We start from the raw sequence: 21560 nt of genomic DNA, 5'->3' as shown, positions 1-21560 counted from the left end.
AGTACTATTCATGTACTATTTAAACACTGGAAAAGTGAAATTTCAAGAAGGTAAGGCAGTCGCTCTGTGGGAAGTACTGAATGTAAGTATCACACTTTAAAAAGAATTTAGATAATCTGGAACATACATAGAAGAGCAAAGAGGATGATCAGAAGACTAGAAAATCTTAAAAGGAGAGATGAAAGAAACTTGGAATGTAAACTAAGAATATAATAGGTAAAGGTAAAGGTTCCCCTCGCACATATGTGCTAGTTGTTCCCAACTCTAGGGGGTGGTGCTCATCTCCATTTTAAAGCCAAAGAGCCAGCACTGTCCGAAGATGTCTCCGTGGTCATGTGGCCGGCATGACTAAACGCCAAAGGCGCACGGAACGCTGTTACGTTCCCACCAAAGGTGGTCCCTATTTCTCTACTTGCATTTTTTATGTGCTTTCAAACTGCTAGGTTGGCAGAAGCTGGGACAAGTAACGGGAGCTTACCCCATTATGCGTCACTAGGCATTTGAATCGCTGAACTGATGACATTTTGATTGACAAGCTCAGCGTCTTAGCCACTAAGCCACCGCGTCCCTAAGACTATAATATCCCTCCTTAAAATTCTGAAAAGACATCATATTTGAGGTCTGTGCTTTATTGTTGCAGACATTCACACACACACACACACAAATAGAGCAGACAGAGAAGTTCAAGAGTAGGACCATTACTCAAAAAAGTAGCAATTCTGCCTTGCTGAGTAACCTCAGAGATACTTTAATTTGGAGTATACATGAAGCAGATGGCAGAATTTTATAGCCTAAGTAGCCCTTCTAATGCTAAGATTCTATGTGGCAGAAAGATACAATCGTAGTAATAACATTTAAGTAATCATATTAATATTAATGATAATGAAATATTAATATAAACAAAATTTAGTTTATTTTTATCCTGTCTCACCCAGTATATGTTTAGAGATCAAACTGTATATCTCAATTTAATATGAAAAGTGCAAGAGGGGGGGGGGGGCTAAAAGAAAAATAAAAGGAAAAAAAAGAAAAATAGATAAAGAAGTAGTTTCTGATCTTCTTTACAGCAATTATAAATACAATGATAAATTTATCATTGAACAACTTTCAACACAGAACAACTTTCTTCTTTCCATTATCGACTCTGTCTAATTATCAAAACCATAAGTTCATTTTTTTGATGTTTCACATGAAAAGTCAGCAATAAACATACATATAATATTTTCTCTGATCAAATAAGTCAATTAAGTCAGATCGGCAAGTTCCATCATCTTCACTAATCATACCTCCATTGTGCATAATGCCAGATTCACCCAGAAACTCTTATGCATAAACATAATACATAAGGAGACTTAACATCTCATGCGTTGAATCAAACTGAGTTTTTGGGAAACCCTCAAGTAGTCTGGTTTGAGTTAAGAAAAACCCTTTTCCTAATTTAGGGAAGATGTTGCTTGTAAGTGTAGACAATGCTGAATTAAATGGAGCTGAGATGAACTTCTCATTTTCGTGTGTCTCTAAAATGGTACCCATAAAGAAGCTAATGGACTCAGGTGCTTAATTTATACTGACAGTTTCCAGAAGAAGTTTAGGAAGTTTCCTGAGAATATGGTGGTTGCCTATTGCAGTAGAAATGTGAATTGCACCAGAGTGGACTCTGCCTTCTCACAATTTAATGCAGCTCCTTGATTCTCTGAGGGACTTAGAAAGACGCCTTTGTGAGAGGAGACACTTAAAGTTGCAGGTGGAGGAAGGCCTATTTCAAATCCAGCTGGTCACTGGTAAGACCTCATATTAAAGCCTATGCAGTGGTTATGCAGGAGGTGAAAATGAAAGTATTTGTCACTCTTGTCATATTTACCAAAACTAAGACATCTCCTGATAATAAGCCCAATTGGGCTTTTGAGTGCATGCACTCAAAATAAGCCCCCCTGAAAATAAGTCCTCCCTGAAAATAAGCCCTCCCCCAAAATATTTAAACGTATGCATAGCCAGTCCCCGCCATTTCTTCTGGTTAGGGTTAGGGAGACAGAGCTGGAAATCAGGTAAGATGGTAAGAGGAGCCCTGTCTTGCTCCACGCAACCCAAAATAATAAGACCTCCCTGAAAACAAGGCCAAGTGCTTATTTCAGGGTTCAAAAAATATATAAGACAGGATCTTATTTTTTGGGGAAACACGTTATTACTGGCCAACCAACAGCCCATTTTAACACCATCCACTTCTTCCTCGGGAAGGAGGTTTGCTAAGGACAACCTGATTGGCCACTGAAAGAATTCTCATAACATTTAGCATATAAAATGCCCTGATCCAAACCACTGTGAGCTGTAGTTGTGAATGCCAAAGTACCATATTTTTCGGAGTATAAGTTGCACCTTTTTCTCCCAAGAAAGAGGGTGAAAATCTGGGTGCATCTTATACGCCGAATGTAGTCCTGCCCAGCTTCTCAAACGGAGGTTTCAGAGGCTGAAAAAAGCATCAGAAATGACGCTTCAGAAAAAAAGCCCCCAAACAGAGCTTCAGAAAAGAAGCCCCCAAACAGAGATTCAGAGACTTTTTTTCTGAAGCTCTGTTTCAGAGGCTTTCAGAGGCAGAAAAAAAAAGCCAAAAAAAGCAAGGCACAGAGCTCACAGCCAACGAACCTGTTGCTAAAATTCACCTCTGGGAACAGCTGATTGGGGATATTCTGGATGCTGATTCACCGGCCAATCAGCATTTTTTTATTTCCCTCCCTAAAAACTAAGGTGCGTCTTATACTCCGGTGCATCTTATACTCCGAAAAATATAGTAGTTGATTAGGGCTTCATCTCATGAAGTTATTTGGGAAATCCAGAAACAGGAGATGTGGCTCTCTTTATTGTCAGCTTTGTTGAATCTCCACCCCCATGGCTGATTAAGGCTTCTGTGAGGTGATGAGGAATTGAATCTGAACAGTTATCAACACCTGTTTGGATGAGGGTATGGACCTCTCTTAAGAAGCCATCCCTTGATCCAACTACAGTCACTCTTCATTTAGAGACTGCCTTGTTTAGTGACTCTTCACTGTTATCATAGTGATGAAAAAGTAACTTTGCAATCAGTCCTTACATTCATGACCTTTGCAGGTCTGTAAAACTAAGGAAAGCTGAAGTAAGATTGTAAAACCATGATGTTTTAACTTGATACTGTTTCACTTAAAACTGAGTCACTTGTACCATGATCACTGAATGAGAACTATATATATTTTGGATAACTTTAGTCATCCCTTTCGGGGAGTAGGATAGTAAAAGTGGTAGCGCCCAAACTTCAGAGAACCCTTAAAAGAAGTAGATTAGCAGTATTACATGAGGTTCAGCATGGAAACAGCATGATTAAGTTTTGACGTTTGGCAAAATCAGGACCAAGGGATGCAATCTTCCTCAGTGAAGAAATGTAAACATCTACCAAAGTGAAAATTATCAGCAGAATAATTTGAGGTTAAGAAATTTTCCTTTTTCTGACACTGATCTTTTAAACTTTCAAGGATTTCCACATTGAAAGTTTATTTTATTGTAATTACTATATTCTTAGTGCCATAGAAAATTAATTCACATTATACATCTGTAACCTATTTCTGAGCATACTGGTAAACAATTTCACCACAATATTTTGTCTTGAACTATGTTTATATTATCTACTTAGACCCTTTCCAGACATGTAACATTCAGGTGTACATTCAACCAGAATTCTGATAATCCCTAAACAGAATATGAGAGATAAATCCAATACATCTGAGCATAATACAGTATATTCAATTAATTCTTTAGACACTACTTCACAATATTTTCCTTGCCACAATAGCAAACAAGCAATTCAAATATTTTGAGATAGCATTTTCTTTTACACCACAATATATAATTGTATAAATACAAGCAAAAAGCAGACACATAAATTCATTCCAACCTTATTAAAAACCTGTACACTTTAAAAAGATTAATTTCACAAACATTCAAAAGAACAAGAATATTTAAAGCAAATAGGGACAATTTGGTTACCAGAGACTATCACATGCTTGCTGATAATAAAATAAATTGGAAACAGGTAGAAGAACATTTTTTTGAAGAAAACTAAGAAGCATTTTTTTTCATACCAAAATACTACAATTTTGCACACTTGGTATGCGTAGTTGTGCATACATAATAAATTGCATTTCCAGTTGTTGGCAAAGCACATTCAAACAATACCAAGACAAGCTGATACAATAAAATCAGGTTATAGAATACCCACAGCAAATTTACCACTTTCAAAAATGGTCCAGTTTAGGGTATCATTTTCATTTATTGATATCCTGATTTTTGCACCCATATGTTCCAAAATTGGTAAGATGAATACCAATTCATCATGATCACTGCATTTGGGAACCATTCTTCCTCCCATTTCATTTGGTAGATGCTGTACACAATTTTATCTGGCAATGGGCTCCTTAGGTCTCAGAAGTAGGAAATTAGATTCAATTCTCACCATATAAAGAGCCTTGGTCAGGGCTGTCAAACTCGCGGCCTGCGGGCCCAATGAACCATGCGCTGGCCATGCCCAGTTTAGCGAAGGGGGAAAAAGTCCCAATACGTCATGTGACGCCGCATTGACGACGTGAGTTTGACACCCTTGCCCTAGGTGATAGGTCCAAATCTAATGGGCTTAATTAGCCCATTAAAAAAAAAGACTTTGTTTGTATACTGAGATAAATTTCTTATTGAGTCAAGAGTAAAATTAATTACAGATCAGTGAAGATTTTCCAGCAGAGATTGGACATTCACAAGTTAGGGCTGATGAAAATTTGAATTTCCTGTTTCAAATAGGAAGCTGAACCAGATAACCCGTAAGGCCTCTTCCAACTTTAGGATTCTATCCACGACATTGATCCCTTCACATATTGAAGCATTATAAGATATCTGTTATCCTGCGATCAATTCAGTAATATGTCTGCATTTCAGATATCAAATACAAAGTGGCAATGCCAGCTGTAAATTTAAGTGTACGTACAAATATCAGTTTTGAATAGTCTTCTACATAGAACCTTAAAATATCATGAAAAGGATTCTAATTCAACTCATACTGTAATCCATGCTGGGTTAACTTTTCTAATTGTTGACTTAAAATTGCTTTGATTTTAACATACAGGGAAACTAGGGTATAGTGCATATTGAGTTGGAAACATGATATTTCAATTAAATGGGAATTATTACCCAGTCAGTGTTTATCTTCATATCCTGCTTGGTCTTCATGTCCAGCTTGCCACAGCAAAATTTTGAGATATGTGTCTTCCTGATGTTACCTGTGTCTAACTTGCTGCCTAGAAAGCCTTTAGTTTTAATTGACTGTGGAAGTAGTGTTTTCTTTCTTCGTTTGACATAAAACATGCCATTCAGACAATCTAGGAGACTCTGGACATGAGTTCAGGATGGTCAAGACTTCCCATGTTCTATTCAATGTGTAAATCCACTATGAAAAAGCCCTCTCTCTACCTAGGCATGAGACATAGTCCTGCATGATTATTTTACCTTTAGTGACAAGAGTAATGAACACCTAGCTTCTGCAGCTCATTTCTTTTGGGAGAGGGTTAATATGATGCCCTGACCTACATTCAGAAGAACAATTGGTGGAGAAACTGGAAGTGTCGTGGCGAGATTGGCTGGAAATTAGTGGGCTCAGATCAGTCCAGCAAAAATCCAGCCAGACAAACCGCTGTCGGGAGGTCTTCGGACTGGAACTGTCTTGTAGTGATGGTGAAAAAGGAGAGGTGCCTTGGACAACCAAGAGGAACAGGCAAGTTCCTCAGAAGGTCAGAGGCAGTTCTTCGATCCGGCAGCGGGAGCAGCGGCCATTAAAAATGACTGCTTTGAAGCTGGGGCAACCGGAATAAGATTTTGTGCAGGAGCGGTGTTTAGATGGAGTATTGGTATTGGGTGAGTGATTGGCCAACTCACAGGTAAAAAAGGAAATTTTAAAAAAAACCTCTAAAAGATCCCGGTGAGGAAACGAGTGGCTAATTGGCACTTGGGAAACAAAAAAATGTGACAGGGATTATAAGAAATATACTTTATAAATGGAGAAATAAGATAATTAATTGAAGCAATGTTAAGAAATTAGGATTTGAAGGGCGGATGGTGATACTGTTTATATATTATGTATTAAGAAGAGATTAAGATAAGAGAAAAAAGTAGAGAAAAAAGAATATCATGGCAGAAAATGAAACATATAAATTGTATCTGGAAAAAACAAAAAAGAAGATTGGAATAGATTATAAAAATTAATATATAATTATGTCATAAATTGTAAAAGATGTGACCCAGTTCATAAAATATGTATGTAAAAGAAAAATTTAATAAAACTTGTCTAAAAAAAAAAAGAAGAACAATTTTCCAGAGGGTCAATTTTCCAGGTTGGTGATGCTCAGTAGGAGGAGAGAGTAAAATAAAGAATTCAATAATCACTGCTCTGACAATAATCTGTGTTATGTTCTACCAGGGCAAGAATACTTTAGAGTTGAAGTTGGGCTGGAGGAAACAGTGCAATTGATGTTGACATATTCTCCTCACCTCCATTCAAGAAGTTGAGGAAAGAATGTTACAGTGCCATTTAATTTTACCGACTGACCAAGAATTGTAACATTGTGAAAAGGAGAAAAATAATCCTTTATCTCAGAGCTGTCAAACTCCCGGCCTACGGGCCAGATGCATCGTGGACTGGCCATGCCCATGCCCGGTTTAGCGAAGGGGGAAAAAGTCCCGATACATCATGTGATGCTGCCGTGACGACGTGAGTTTGACACCCCTGCTTTATCTCCAGCCATATTTTCCACACCAGTTCAATTTAGTTCTCTAAATTGGAATAAAATGAGAAGTAGGGTTTAGGCAGCTTGCAACAAGATAAGAATTATTGTGATGTAGATGCTACATTTTACTATTTGTTAATATTGAAGGAAGGTGGTCTTATGGATTTGGCCTGGATTGGAATTTCTTTCCTGGAATTGCTGACTTCCATAGTGAGCTGGTTCCAAATTTTACCAATGTGATTCATGTTCTTCAGCCTCAGCTGGCAGTTGTGCAGCAAATAGCTGTAGCACAGTGTCTTCATTCAACTGCAGATAATTACATATGCCTATAGGACCTGTGAGAAAATGATGTCTCTTGGGAGACTAAAACAGGACCATACAAGCAAGTCACTCCCATATTTACACACTGCTTGTCATAAAGTGCAGTGTTACACCAATGTTCTCAATGATTGAGCAATAATCACAAAAATATCACATCTAAAGTTATCTCATGAAAGTGACTGGGCAACTCACTCTAGAAAATATAGATAGGAAATGAATATTAAGGATGCATACATATCTGCAGTTTACCTCTACGTTTCCACAAAACAAGCATTAATAATATACAGTACGATAGTAGCTTCAATAAGTATGAGCATATTGACATTTACCACTTTGGATATTTTTAGATTAATAAGCAGGATGATTCAGAAGTGGTTCACTCTATGACAGCCTTGTCTAAGCCAGCACCCTCCCAGCTAAAAATTCTGGGAATTGATTTCTCAATACATCCGGAGGTTGGCAAAGATCCAAGTTCTGAGATCAAATAGAACAAAAGCAAAATGGAGTAAGAGATGCAGCTTCTTCCAACTTCACATCACCTGAAATGAGAAATTGAAGGCTGAATCACTTTAGATGACCACCATGCATTTAAGTTGATACAGAGGCAGCTGAAAGTCATCTTCTGATATTAGCTTTCATAGTCTTGAAACCATTACTACCAGTGGTGGGTTGCCCCCGGTTCGGACCGGTTCGCAAGAACTGGTAGTAAAACTGGTGGGAGGCTCCACCCACTGCCCTGGATGTTGTCATAGGCGATCTGCGCATGCACAAAAGCTTGGCGTGTGATCCCATTGCAAACCGGTAGTAAAGGTAAGTAGAACCCACCCCTGATTACTACCGTATTCATTGGATGTTCCTACTTGCAAGTGGCTGTGAAATACTATCATCTACTGCTAGGTGGACATTGCTTTAACAAAAAAAAACCTTTCAAGAAAATTATGGCAAAAGTCACTTCTATCTATCCAAATACAGGGAAATTCCCCAAAGTTATGGGAATTAAGACTAATCTATCACACATTCTCAGACAGATTTTCCCTGAAAAAAATGTTGTTCGTTTGCCTTATTCCCAGTGATTTTGATCATTTCTTTGGAACTGAGGTGCTGTTTTGAAGTCTCTTGGGTGAAAAGTGTTATGTCGATGATGTTTTTAATTGCATCTCTTCTTTCACATTTAATCATATGTTAAATATTTAAATATTAAATAATAGTTTTAGATGTCTACACTTTCCAACCTGAGAAAGCCCAACCGGGGGGGGGGGGGAATAATCCTTTGTCATGTTTTTCCTTAAGTTTTACAGTGAACTGTGAGAAATCAGAGAGGCTCCTTGACTTTGGAGAGGAGATTCTACATTGAGAGCTCAATCCCTTTGCCACCTTTGGTGCAACGCATTTCACTTTTGATAATTTCACCCGAAAATATCTTCACTTTTATTAAATTAGGACTGGGCACAGAAATGCACATGAATATTTTTGTATAGGAGTAGTAGAGACATCTTTTCACATTTTGATATACTAAACAGTAAAGGACACACACTTTACAAGACTTCTATGTCCAAAGTTGTCCAGCCATGCCCACAATCTCTTTTATGGCTATTGATTGAAATACACTACAATTCAAGCTGCTATTCTGGTTCTTACCTCAGAGGTCACACAGTTATTATCAAAGGATACTTTTGTGGATGACAGGTAAGCCTCTGTAACTGTGATGTCCTCTAGTTCAGTGTTGAAATGTTCAGTTTCCTTAATGATGCTGTAGTTGAGGGCTACACTGTAGTTGGTAGGTTTCTCCAGCTGTTTCTGTTGGCACTTACAGAGTTTTTTGAAGGCTGCTCGGAATTTTTGGGACATGAGGTTATAAATAACAGGGTTGATGGCACTATTAAGGTAAATGCAGATCCTACAGAACAGCAAGAACCAATGTTCTTGGAAAGGTTGAGACAGGAAGGAGTTAATGACCACCAAGGTCCTGTAGGGCATCCACAAGAAGGCAAAAAGGACTACAACCACGGCCAGCATCTTTGTAACCTATGGGAAATGAATAGACATGTCTGATGAGCAAAAGTAGAGTGACATAAACCTTTTCAATGATTTAATGCAGAGACAGAGAACTTTCACTGTAGTTTATGGTACACAATTCTGTCAATATGACCATCATTACCCAGGGTGGGACAGATGGGAGTAAAGTCCTATAAAATAACAGAAAAACAGAGTTAGAAGGGACCCTGGGGATATTCTAGTCCAATACCTTGCTCAAGGAAGAAACTCTATACCATTTCAGATAAATGGTTTTTCCAATCTCTTCTTAAAAAACCTCTAGTGATGGAGCACCCACGACTACTGAAGGGAAAGCATTCCACTGATTAATTGTTCGGTCAGGAAATTTCTCTTTAATTCTAGGTTGGTTCTCTTTGATTAGTTCCCATCCATTGCTTCATCTTCTGCCTTCAGGTGCTTTAAAGAATAGACTGATTCCCCTTTCTTTATGACAGTCCTTAGCAATAGCACTTAGACTTACCGTATTTCCCCGAAAATAAGATCCTGTCTTATTTTTTTTTGTGAACCTCGAAATAAGCGCTTGGCCTTATTTTCGGGGAGATCTTATTATTTTGGAGCACGTGGAGCAAGATGGGGCTCCTCTTGCAGCCTTACCTGATTTCCAGTTCTGCATTTAAATATTTTTGGGGAGGGCATATTTTCAGCGGGAGGCTTATTTTAGCGCATGCGCTCAAAAGCCCGATTGAGCTTATTATCAGGGGATGTCTTATTTTCAGGGAAACAGGGTATATATGGCTTTACAGTGCTTTACAGCCCTCTCGAGCGGTTTACAAAGTCAGCTTTTTCCCCCCAACAATTTGGGTCCTCGTTTTACCCACCACGGAAGGATGGAAGGCTGAGTCAACCTTGAGTCTGGTGAGATTTGAACTGCCAAATTGCAGGCAGTCGGCAGTCAGCAGAAGTAGCCTGCAGTACTGCACTCTAACCACTGTGTCACCTTAAATATTGGAACATTTCTATTGTGTTATTTAGGCTCTCAGGAATCCATACAGATCTTTCAGGGTAAGTGTCGGGTGATCTCTGTTCTTAAGAGCCATGATGCCATATTTTATTCAAGGTCAATTTGAATTAAGAAAGTGTCATGTAAAATATGTTAAAATAATCACCTGCTCAAGAAGTAGTTGGTGCAGTACTAATGAATGTGGCGCTGTTCGTGTAAGACCCGTCCGATGATGGGACGGTTTCTGGTCATTTGGGGGTCTGGGGAGCTGACTTGACCACCTGCAGCCCCAGCCCCAGCTGTGGGAGCCTCTGCCCAGCCCCAGGGGGAGGGCCTTCTCTGTGGGGGCTCCCACCCTCTGGAATCAGTTGCCCCCTGAGATAAGGAGAATCCATGACCTCAGTGCCTTCCGCCGTGCCCTTAAAACCTTCCTTTTCCAACAAGCCGGGCTGGCCTAATTCTTTTTACATGTTTTTTAATTGTTTGGTTTATTGTTTTAATTAATGGGGCCAAATTTATATATATTTTTTAACTGTATTTTAATATTTGTATTTGATGTTTTTATTTGGCTGTTCACCGCCCTGAGTCCTTAGGGAGAAGGGCGGTATACAAATTCAAAAATAAATAAATAAATAAATAATAAATAAATGAGATCCTTAACACAGCTACCATCAGCAAATCCAATGACACCTAGGGATTCTAAACTGTGATACAGGGATTTCGAGAGGACTGCAGCCCCATCTAGAGCATAGTCACCTCAGTCCCTTATTTCACTTGCTCTTTACCAACAGCTCAACTCTTATCTGGATTTAATTTCCGTGTATTATCTCTCATCCAGTCCATAACAGAGAATAATTTTCAGAACTACCGAGGGCTTCTTTGGATGGTAGCACATCAATGTCTTCCCATTGCAAAGTAATGTAAAGAACTATGTCACCTTCAGTCTGACCTAAGCGTAGTACACAAAATTATCTGCTACAATGTCCTACCTGTCAATGTCTACTTCAGCTTCAATTGCAACAATACATGAGCACCCAATAGAAACAAACTTAAGGTAAACCGCTCCAAACTCGATTGCAGAAAATATGACTTCAGCAACCAAGTGGTCAATGCCTGGAATGCACTACCTGACTCTGTGGTTTCTTCCCCAAACCCCCCAATTTTAACCTTAGACTGTCTACTGTTGACCTCACCCCATTCCTAAGAGGTCTGTAAGGGGCATACATAAGTGCACCAGCGTGCCTACCATCCCTGTCCTACTGTCCCTATTTATTTGTATCCATTTCCTGTATTCATAATCATGTTTATACTTATACCTGTTATCTTATACATGACAAAGAAATAAAATGAATGAATGAATACCACCAGTGGGATTTTGTTTTGATTGGTGTTTAACAGAATAGGGGACAAGATAGAACCTTGGGACATCTCATGGATCAGCAGGAGCTGAGATGGTTGAGATGGACTTGAGAGAGATTTTATCTTTTCACAGTGAAGTCAAGGAACTTGAGATGAGTGTTAAACAATCCTCCCCTTTTCAAGAACATTGCTCCCCCAACCAATTTTGAAATGTGGATTTTTAATTATCTTAATGAGTATCAATATTTAACCAGGAGAATAATAGTATTGCCTTCATTGTTGTTACCTTTCTAGAACAAGTAATGGATACCATTTTCAAAAAGCACAGAGTCCTCCTGCTTTTGGTTCACAGGGTTGTTTTATGAACCCAATTCTGGTCATCTGCAGTGACTCAGACTTTAAAAAAAAAAAAGCCAATAGCTATAATTGCGTATGGAATCTACTTTTGCACAATTGAGACTCAGGTTTCACCAGTCAGGTGGCACCAGCCAATTTTAAGCAATTTATCCATTTTTGTGTTGACAGTGACTCCTCTGATGAAGGAGTCAGAGAATAAGTGAAAATCGTTTAATCTGATGGAGAGCTCAGCTATTGCATTTAATTAAGACCAGTCCATTTCATTAGGAAATAAGGACTAACCATTAATATAAGAGCATTGTGAGGCTCTGTTAGTGCTATGACTATGAAATAATGATGAAGGATGAGGATGAAGAGGGAATCTATCTTGCACTCTAGTCTATAGAAATAAATACCCCAAGTACTTACCATAAATCAAGGATGCACAATTTTGGGGGGTAGTGCAAGGGCCACCCAAGATGTAGGCAGATTGAAGACAGAAACAACATTGATTTATACAATTCCAATTTCAGTTCGAATAATGCAATATCATTAATATGATGATTTATAGAGTAAATTTTCTCTTTCTGTTGCTGTAAGGAGATGGTAGGGCATGATATGAATGCTGATGAGGCTGGCTGGAGTACAGAGGATGCGGGGACCTGTTTAAATCCAGATGGCCTTGTCTTCATTGTTTGATATGAATTTCTAAAGCAGCTGGATGAAGATGAAGCTGCACCAATTCCAGAAGTGAGATCTAAAGAGTCTCTTCCATAGTGAGATCAGCAGCCTATAAATTTAATAAATAAATAAAAGATACATGCTCGGCATTACAAGATAGGTGTCGGACCTGGAAGTCATCTTTTCACCTTTGAGCCTTCAGGCCTGCCACAAATTCTACTGTGGGAAAATGTGAGGGGGGATTGTATGGAGTAGAGATATATGTAGTAGTCAAAATAGCATTCTTTCTAGAAAGTCAAGGCCGTTGTGCCCTGTAGCTGGACTGAGAAGAATGAGGAGGTATCTTCTGTTCTGGAGGGTACCTGGTTGGTTATGTGGTGGACATGTGGGTGAAGGGCAAGGACTTGAACCTTCTTTTGGGTGAGGAAAACCCAGAAGCTCTCAGATTTGGGTTTTCCCAGATGTGCCAATAAGACATGTCTAATAAAAATTAGCTTGGAGGAAACTCAAGCTTCGGAGTTTGGGGTGTTACTTGGAACCCTGACAACAAGATAGAAAGAGCTGCACATGGATTAGAGATCAAACGAAAGCGTAAAATATCATCAAGAGAGTTAAAGAATTGAAATGGAAAAGGGCTGGTCACCTAGCAAGAAGAACTGATGGCAGGTGGACGAAGGCAGTCATAGAATGGATCCCACTTGATAAAAAGCATCCACGAAAGAGACCTAAAGCAAGATGGATTGATGACACCAGGCAAGTATTACAGGCCCAATTGGCAAAAAAAAAAAAAAAGAGAGATCGGGACCATATTGGTTGGAAACATGTGGAAGAGGCCTTCATCCTGCAGTGGATAGACAATGGCTAAAATGAAATAATAGGGTAAAAGGCTGGTAAGAAAACTGAACTAGGGAAAAATTGTGATTGCTGTGCATCCAGCAGGAAGAATCTGTTCTTTGTTCCAGTTTGAGAAGTAAACTAGCTTACAATGAAGAAGAAACTGGAATGGTGGAAGCATCATATTAGAGCAGGGGTCTCCAACCTTGGCAACTTTATGACTTGTGGACTTCAACTTCCAGAATACCTCAGCCAGCATGTGCTGGCTGAGGAATTCTGGGAGTTAAAGTCCACAAGTCATAAAGTTACCAAGGTTGGAGACCCCTGCATTAGAGCCTTGCAAGTCAAATGGTGGGGGAGTGGGGCAATGGCTCATTGGTTAAAGATACTGAGCTTGTTAGCTGCTAATCCAGGTTTGATTCCCAAGTGCTATGCGACACAGGATGAACTTTCATTCCTAGCCTCATTCCTGCCCACCTAGCAGTTCAAAAGCATGCAAATGTGAATAGATAAATAAGCATCACTTCAATGGAAAAGTAAGAATGTTCCATGTGCCTTAGCATATAGTCATGCTGGCTACATGGACCATAGAAAAGTCTTCAGACAATGCTGGCTCCCTCAGCTAAGAAACAGAGATGAGCACTGCCCCCTAGAGTCAGACACAAATTGAGAATAGAATAGAATAGAATAGAATAGAACAGAACAGAACAGAACAGAACAGAACAGAACAGAACAGAACCTCTTCTAGTCTAGCCCCCTGCTCAAGCAGAAGAACCTGTATTATTTCAGATAAGTGGCTGTCTAGTCTCTTCTTAAAAACCTCCAGTCAGAGGTGGTATTAGAAGGTTCTGACCAGTTCTGGAGAACCAGTAGCGGAAATTTTGAGTAGTTCGGAGAACCGGTAAATACCACCTCTGACAGGCCCTGCCACCATCTATTCTCTGCCTCCCGAGTCTTAGCTGATTGGGAGGAAATGGGGATGTTGCAGTAACCTTCCCCTGGAGTGGGATGGGAATGGAGATTTTACAGTATCCTTCCCCTGACACGTCCACCAATCCATGCCCATCAAGCCATGCAACGCCCACCAAACCACTCCCACAGAACCAGTAGTAAAAAAAAATTGAATCCCACCACTGCCTCCAGTGATGGCGTGCCCACGATTTCTGAAGGCAAGCTATTCCACTGGTTAATTGTCCTCACTGTTGGGAAGTTTCTGCTTAATTCTAGGTTGCTTCTGTTTTGAGTTGGTTTCCAACCATTGTTTCTTGCCTTGTCCTCCGATGCTTTGTAGAGTAATTTGACCTCTTCTTTGTGGCAGCCCCTCAAATACTGGAATACTGCTATCATGTCGCCCCTAATTCTTCTTTTCTTTAGACTAGCCAACCCCAAATCCAGCAGCCATTCTTCATATGTTTTAGTCTCCAGGCCTTTGGCCATTTTAGTTGCTCTTCTCTGAACTTTTTCCAAGGTCTCAACATCTTTTTTTTGTAGTATAGTGACCAACATTGTTTGCAGTATTCCAGGTGTGGTCTTACTAGGGTTTTTTTTTAATCTTTATCTTTGGTCAAATAGAAGGGAGATTAGAAAGGAGTTGGGCTAGAGAGGGTCAGAAAGATAAAGATTACTAAACCCACCAATCAGTTTGGATTATTATCTGAACATCCTGGGCTTTCCTAAATTTAAAGCTATTCAAAGAGGCAAAGCCAGAAGTCACATTCCATGAATAAATATGGACACCCCACCCTGTAAAACAGAACCAACATCTGTTCTGCATTTGCTTTTTGAATAGTTAGTTGTTCTCCTTATAAATTAGATTCAGATTGGATCTTGCAACATTATCCTGGGACATGTATATTTGCCTTCGTTCACTAATATTCTTTGTTTTAGGTCTTTCTATTAAAAAGCCTATCAAGTTCTATCAAGAGCCTTGGTAGTACAGTGGTCTAAGGCACCCTGTTATTAAGAACAGCTGCCTACAATTACTGCAGGTTCGAATCTCGCCAAGGCTCAAGGTTGACTCAGCCTTCCATCCTTTCTAAGGTAGGTAAATTGAGGACCCAGTTGTGGGGGCAATAAGCTGACTTTGTATAAATATACAAAAGTATGAAGGCTATTGCTTAACGCATTGTAAGCCGCCCTGAGTCTCCAGAGAAGGGCGGCATATAAATCAAATTTAAAAAAAAAAAAAAGGTAAAGGTTCCCTTCGCAGATATGGGCTAGTTCCCGACTCTAGGGGGCGGGGCTCATCTCTGTTTCAAAGCCGAAGAGCCAGCACTGTTGGAAGACATCTCCGTGGTCATGCCAAAGGTGCACGGAATGCTGTTACCTTCCTACCAAAGGTGGTCCCTATTTTTCTACTTGCATTTTTTACGTGCTTTCGAACTGCTAGGTTGGCAGAACCTGGGGCAAGTAACGGGAGCTCACTCCGTTACACGGCACTAGGGATTTGAACCGCTGAACTCCCGACCTTTCGATCGACAAGCTCAGCATCTTAGCCACTGAACCACCGCACCCCTAGTCTTTCTATTAGGAAATGCCTAAACCATTATTCTCACTGATTTTAATACATCTTGTTCCTTCCTTCCCTTCCTTTGCATGGCAGAGTATAAATTACTCTTAATAAAGGAAATTGAAAACAAAATGAAGTGTTTTGAACCCATCTATTTTAACCGTCATTCTAAATGATGATACCATCTATGCAGGTCTGCAGCTTCATTAAAAGCTCTCTGTTATTCAATTATCAAAAGAGCTTTTTGTCAAGAAAACATTTTGTTAGGGTCCCTGTTAAGAAAGCTCTTCATTGTTTAATTTAGGTCTGATACTTGAAAAAGAAGGGTCTTTTTATAATTATCTTTTTGTATTCTTGTTAAGGAATTATTCTTCTTTATATTATAACTATTTTTAATCTTTCAAAATATTCCAATGAGCATAATATTACTAATTAGCTAAGTGCTATAATTGATACTCTGAATTATGGTTTCTAAAGGGAAAAAAAGGCTTAATCCCAGTGGTGAAATCCAATTTTTTTTACTACTGGTTCTGTAGGCGTGGCTTGGTGGATGTGGTGTGCCTTGGTGGGTGTGCCTTGGTGGGCGTGGCAGGGGAAGGATATTGCAAAATCCACATTCCCTCCCCACTCCTGGGGGAAGGATATTGCAAAATCTCCATTCCCATCCCACTCTGGAGCCAGCCAGAGGTGGCATTTGCCGGTTCTCAAAACTACTCAAAATTTATGCTACCGGTTCTCCGAACTACTCAAAATTTCCGCTACCAGTTCTCCAGAACCTGTCAAAACCTGCTGGATTTCACCCCTGATGGATTAAAGAGGATTTAATCCTCTTTACTAATGAAACAATCCAGCAGAAGACAATGACTCTGCTGACTGAAGAATATTCTTGTTTGGATTGGCCACTTCTATGGACTTTACATTATAAACTATGCACAGTTGGGATTTAAAAGAATTCTGGGTAAATATCTCAATTTATCAGGAAGATACTTGAAATTTTACAATGTATGTTTTGTTTTTAACTATTGTGGAAAGAATTCAGACCAAATGGTGCTACTGGTAGGCAGCTTCTGATCTGATAGTTCCCATACTCCGCTGGGATGAACCAATGTCCATCCCAACCAGATGTTTTATGGCTGGAAATAGGCACAACTTTCACCAGGGTTGTCTGCAGGAAGTAGTGAAAACATCAAGATGCATTCACAATAGTGTATCATAGGGTTGGAAGGGACCTCAGAGGTCTTCTAGTCCAACTCCCTGCTCAAGATAGGAGCCTTATATCATCCCAGTCAAATGGTTGTCCAGTCTATTCTTGAAAACCTCCAGTGATGGTGCACCCACAACTCCAAGAGTTAAAACTATTCTATTGATTAATTGCTCTCAGTGTCAGAAAATTTCCCCTTACTTATAAGTTGGATCTCTCTTTGACAAGCTTTTACCCATTACTTCCTGTCCTCCCCTCTGATGCTTAAGAGAATAAGTCAATCCCTTCTCCCTTGTGACAGCTCCTCAAGGACTGGAAGACAGCTATCATGTACCAACTATTCTATATTTATGCACTTGTTTTTCCTGCTCATGTGCAGGACCTTATTTTTCTGATGACTGAACTGCCTCTTGCTGGATAAGGCCAGGGGTGAGATGCTATGGGTTCGCCCAGGTTCAGGAGAACCTGTAGCTAATGGGTTCGCACAAGTTATAGTGGGTGCATCTAGATACACCCACATTACACCAATTCTCCACGAGCTGCACTGGCTCCCTATCGGTCTCCGGGTGCAATTCAAGGTGTTGGGTATTACCTTTAAAGCCCTACATGGCTCAGGACCAGGCTATCTTCGAGACTGCCTTCTACCACATAGCTCCCAGCGACCAGTAAGATCCCACAGAGTCGGTCTCCTCCGGGTCCCATCAGCTAAAGAATGTCGGCTGGCGGGCCCGTGGGGGGTGGGGGGGCTTCTCTGTGGCTGCCCCGGCTCTCTGGAACCAATTACCACCTGAAGTCCAGACTGCCCCCACCCTATTGGCCTTCCAGAAAGCGGTGAAGACCTGGCTCTTCCGGCAGGCCTGGGGCCGTTGATCTCATTATAGTGATCTTGCGAGACCCGGCCACAAATTGGAGTGTATGCGTTTTAACATTTTAATGTTTTAATGTTTTAATGTCTTCTTTTAATTTGGGATATTGTTGCATTGTTTTATTCTCTGTTGTAAGCCGCCCAGAGTCTTGGGAGTTGGGTGGCATAGAAATGCGACAAAATAAATAAATAAATAAATAACAGAATGGCCGGGGAGAACCTCCAAATCTCACCCCGCCCCTCCCACCCCACCCTGCCCCTATCAGGAGTGTCCTCGCAGCCGGTTTTGTATGCAAGGTAAGTGCATACAAGTAAGTGCCTTGGGCCTGCGTGGAGGCTTGGGGAGCAGGGAAAATGGGCCTCCCAGAAGTTCTGGAAGGCCAGAAATGGGGCCCAAGGAAGGCAGTTTTTGTCCTCCCAGAGGCTCAAGGAAAGCCTCTGGAGCCTGGGGAAGGCAAAAATACTTTCCCACACACACACACACTGTGGTGCAGGAGGCTGACTAGGCCATGCCCACCCTGGCCACGCCCACCCAGCAACCGGGCAGAGAGCCCATTGTGGAAATTTTTGAAGCCCACCCCTGGATAGGTCCCAATGCTCAAGTCTGTCAAGATCTTTCTGGAGCTTGAGCCTATCTTCTAAAGTATTGGCTATCCCTCCCAGCTTGGTGTCGTCTACAAATGTTGAATCCTAAATGTGTGTACTTTAGCTCCCACAATGCTTAACCAGGAACGGGGTATAATGAAGTTTACTGGGACTTCACCTAGTCCACATAGGAGAAAGGTAGCCTGCTAGAGGAATGCTGATGTTCAGCAACGTAAGGCATCTTTTTTGAGGACAAACTCAGCTGTTCCTCTGTTGAACAAAACAGACCCAGCAGCAGGAGAGATCCGAAAACAGAAAGTCACAATGTTTTTTTTTACAGAAAAACAGCAGTCTTTTAATGGGGGGCAACCATGCCAGAAATGATCCTTTTCATTTGCATTCTGTATCTACTCTTTTCTCACAGAATAGACGTGGAATGAAAAGAATCTGTTGGATAGAAGAAGAGAAGATTGAGCCAAAGGGCTGGAATAAGGAATCACGGGGGGGGGGGGGGACCCAGGGCTGGCTTACTGCAGATTTAAACAGGATTATTCCACGCGGTAACAAATTAACCCTTGAGTATTAATAATCACTTTCCAGGACAGCAACATAAAGCATGATATTTTCTTGGCCTGCAATCTGCGAAAGGAGTTCTCTCTTTTATTATTATTATTATTATTTCCGAAAAGAAGGCTTGAAGGTTTTAGAGGAAATTGATTGCGGCCACATCAGGTGAACATAAGGCTTCCTGTGTTCTCTCTACAGCTGACATGCAGAAAAACACACGTACCTAGGATATGTGATATGCAATTATATGGATACTGATACTGGGGGGGAAAAACAGGCATTTCAGGTGCTTCCGAGGGACTTAAATGCCCTTTAGTTTTAATACCGCTTTTCCAGTGCTGAACCAATTGGTTGTCACACCCAAGTCAAGGGTGCCTACATTTCAAATTTGAGTGTCTATGGAGATTCTCAATCATCCAGGACAGTCATGGTTGTCCCAAAGGTGCTTTTTTTTCAATTGCCTGCAAGGAGTATAAATCCTTCCATTCCCCACCATCCAGTCAGAGCTGAAGAAGCTTCTTGGATGAGGAGTGAAACTTCTTCAAAGAAAAACAAGGAAGTCCAGTTGCCTCTTGAAAATAAAGCATCTTTTGGATTTCAAACTTGCATGTGCTCTGCTCTAGAATCAGGGCAGAGCCTTTCGATCTCCACTTTGTTTTTCCTTCTTCTCTTCTCTGCCTTTTGAATTCTGGAGTAGCAATTCCACACTGTAAATCTAAAGAGAAATGCTGAATATCCATTAGTCCACAGCAGGGGTGAAATCCAGCAGGTTCTGACAGGTTCTGGAGAACTAGTAGCGGAAATTTTGAGTAGTTCGGAGAACTGGCAAATGCCACCTCTGGCTGGCCCTAGAGTGGGGTGGGAATGGAGATTTTGCAATATCCTTCCCCTGGAGTGGGATGGGAATGGGGATTTTGCAGTAACCTTCCCCTGGAGTGGGGTGGGAATGGAGATTTGGCAGTATCCTTCCCCTGCCACTCCTACCAAGCCACACTCACCAAGCCACACCACACCACACCCACCAAGCCATGCCCACAGAACCGGTAGTAAAAAAATTTGGATTTCACCACTGGTCCACAGGTGTCAAACTCGTGGTGTTACATTACCATCGCGTGACATTTTGTGACGTTTTTCCCCTTTGCAGAGCTGGGATGGGCGTGGCCTATATGTGACGCATCTGGCCCGTGGGCTGCTAGCTTGACACCCCTGCTTAGTCCGTTAGACTTGGAGATATTACCATTTTTGTTGGCCTACTTTGTATCTTATCATTTTGTTCCCCAGCTGCTGAAAGAGTGAATTAACAAAGATTTTGGGACACCAAGACAATAGTAGATGCTTTTATCCCCTGCTAAAGATATTATTTATATATGTATGTATGCATTTATTTATTTAATTTGTGATCCACTGGCATCAAATGACTCTTGGCATATATTAGGTTGCGGGACTTCTTTACAGAGAACTTTCTTCTGTCTTGGACAGGGGTGAAATGCTCCCGGTTCGGACCAGATCACCCGATCCGGTAGTGATGGCGGTGGGTGGTTCGGAGAACCGGTAGCAAAAATCCCTGCGGGCCCCCCCACCATGCCCAGCTGAGCCGCACGATCATCAGAGGCTTTTTTAAAAAAACTTTTAAAAGCATTTTTTCTACAACCTATTCTAACGAAAAAATGCTTTTAAAAGTAAAAAAAAAAAAAAAGCTTCTGATGATCGCGCGGCTCAGCTGGGATTGTCAAAGCTTTTCAAAGCATTTTTTCCTGCAACCTCTTGGCCGAAGAGGAGGTAAAAAAAATGCTTTGAAAAGTTAAAAAAAAAAAAGTTGGCCATGCTCACCCAGTCACATTACCTCCCCCCACCAAGCCACGCCCACAGAACTGGTAGTAACAAATTTTACATCTCACCCCTGGTCTTGAATCATGTATTTACATGTATTTACAATGCTTGCAACATCCTGAGGTCAAGTGATCACCGTTTGCAACCTTCCCAGCCAACTTCCGACAAGCAAAATCAAGGATGAGAGAAAGCTGGATTCACTTAACAACTGCATGGTCCACTTAGCAATCAGGGCAAAAGAGATAATAAAATTGGGCACAGTCACATGACATTTCACTTAATGACCACATCACTAGTAATGGGAGTTCTGGTCCGAATTGTGGTTATAAGTCAAGGGCTACATGTGTTGCAATGACATTTCATCTATGATGGATAGTTCTATGGCCAATTGGGTAGCTCTCTCTGCTGTTTAAAAAAAATTTCAAATTTGAACCTGGTACAATTAAATATTTAAAAAAAAAAAAACTCAGATGAAGCAACCAGATATGTGAGCTTTTAAAGGTGCAGAGCTGAGACCATGCATGATTTGCAAAGCAGGAAAAAAAAATCCATAATTTATTAGTCCTACCACTGAAAGGGTTCTGTTTTATATAATATAAATTCTGAGTATTAGGGTTACAACTGTCAAATTAGCTGATTCAAACAGCCACATCTGGTAACTAATTTAGAACTACGCCGCCTCTGGT

At 40.6% G+C, this 21560-nt stretch overlaps 1 protein-coding gene across 1 annotated transcript in view; it reads right to left on the bottom strand.

The window, feature by feature from the left end:
• Positions 1-3485: 3485 nt before the first annotated feature.
• The window catches only part of TRHR (thyrotropin releasing hormone receptor), a 30039-nt gene continuing 11964 nt past the window's right edge, over positions 3486-21560 (bottom strand). The window contains exons 3-4 of the mRNA XM_034422315.3: positions 8751-9137; positions 3486-7651 (exon numbers count right to left, since the gene is read on the bottom strand). Coding sequence (XP_034278206.1) covers positions 7643-7651; positions 8751-9137 — 396 coding nt within the window. The 3' untranslated portion in view covers positions 3486-7642. The remainder of the gene's footprint in view (positions 7652-8750; positions 9138-21560) is intronic.

The sequence above is a fragment of the Pantherophis guttatus genome, chromosome 3, assembly GCF_059756535.1.
Source record: "Pantherophis guttatus breed Tessera chromosome 3, ASM5975653v1, whole genome shotgun sequence".
Classification (NCBI taxonomy): Eukaryota; Metazoa; Chordata; class Lepidosauria; order Squamata; family Colubridae; genus Pantherophis; species Pantherophis guttatus.
This window is presented reverse-complemented; position numbering and strand designations above follow the sequence as displayed.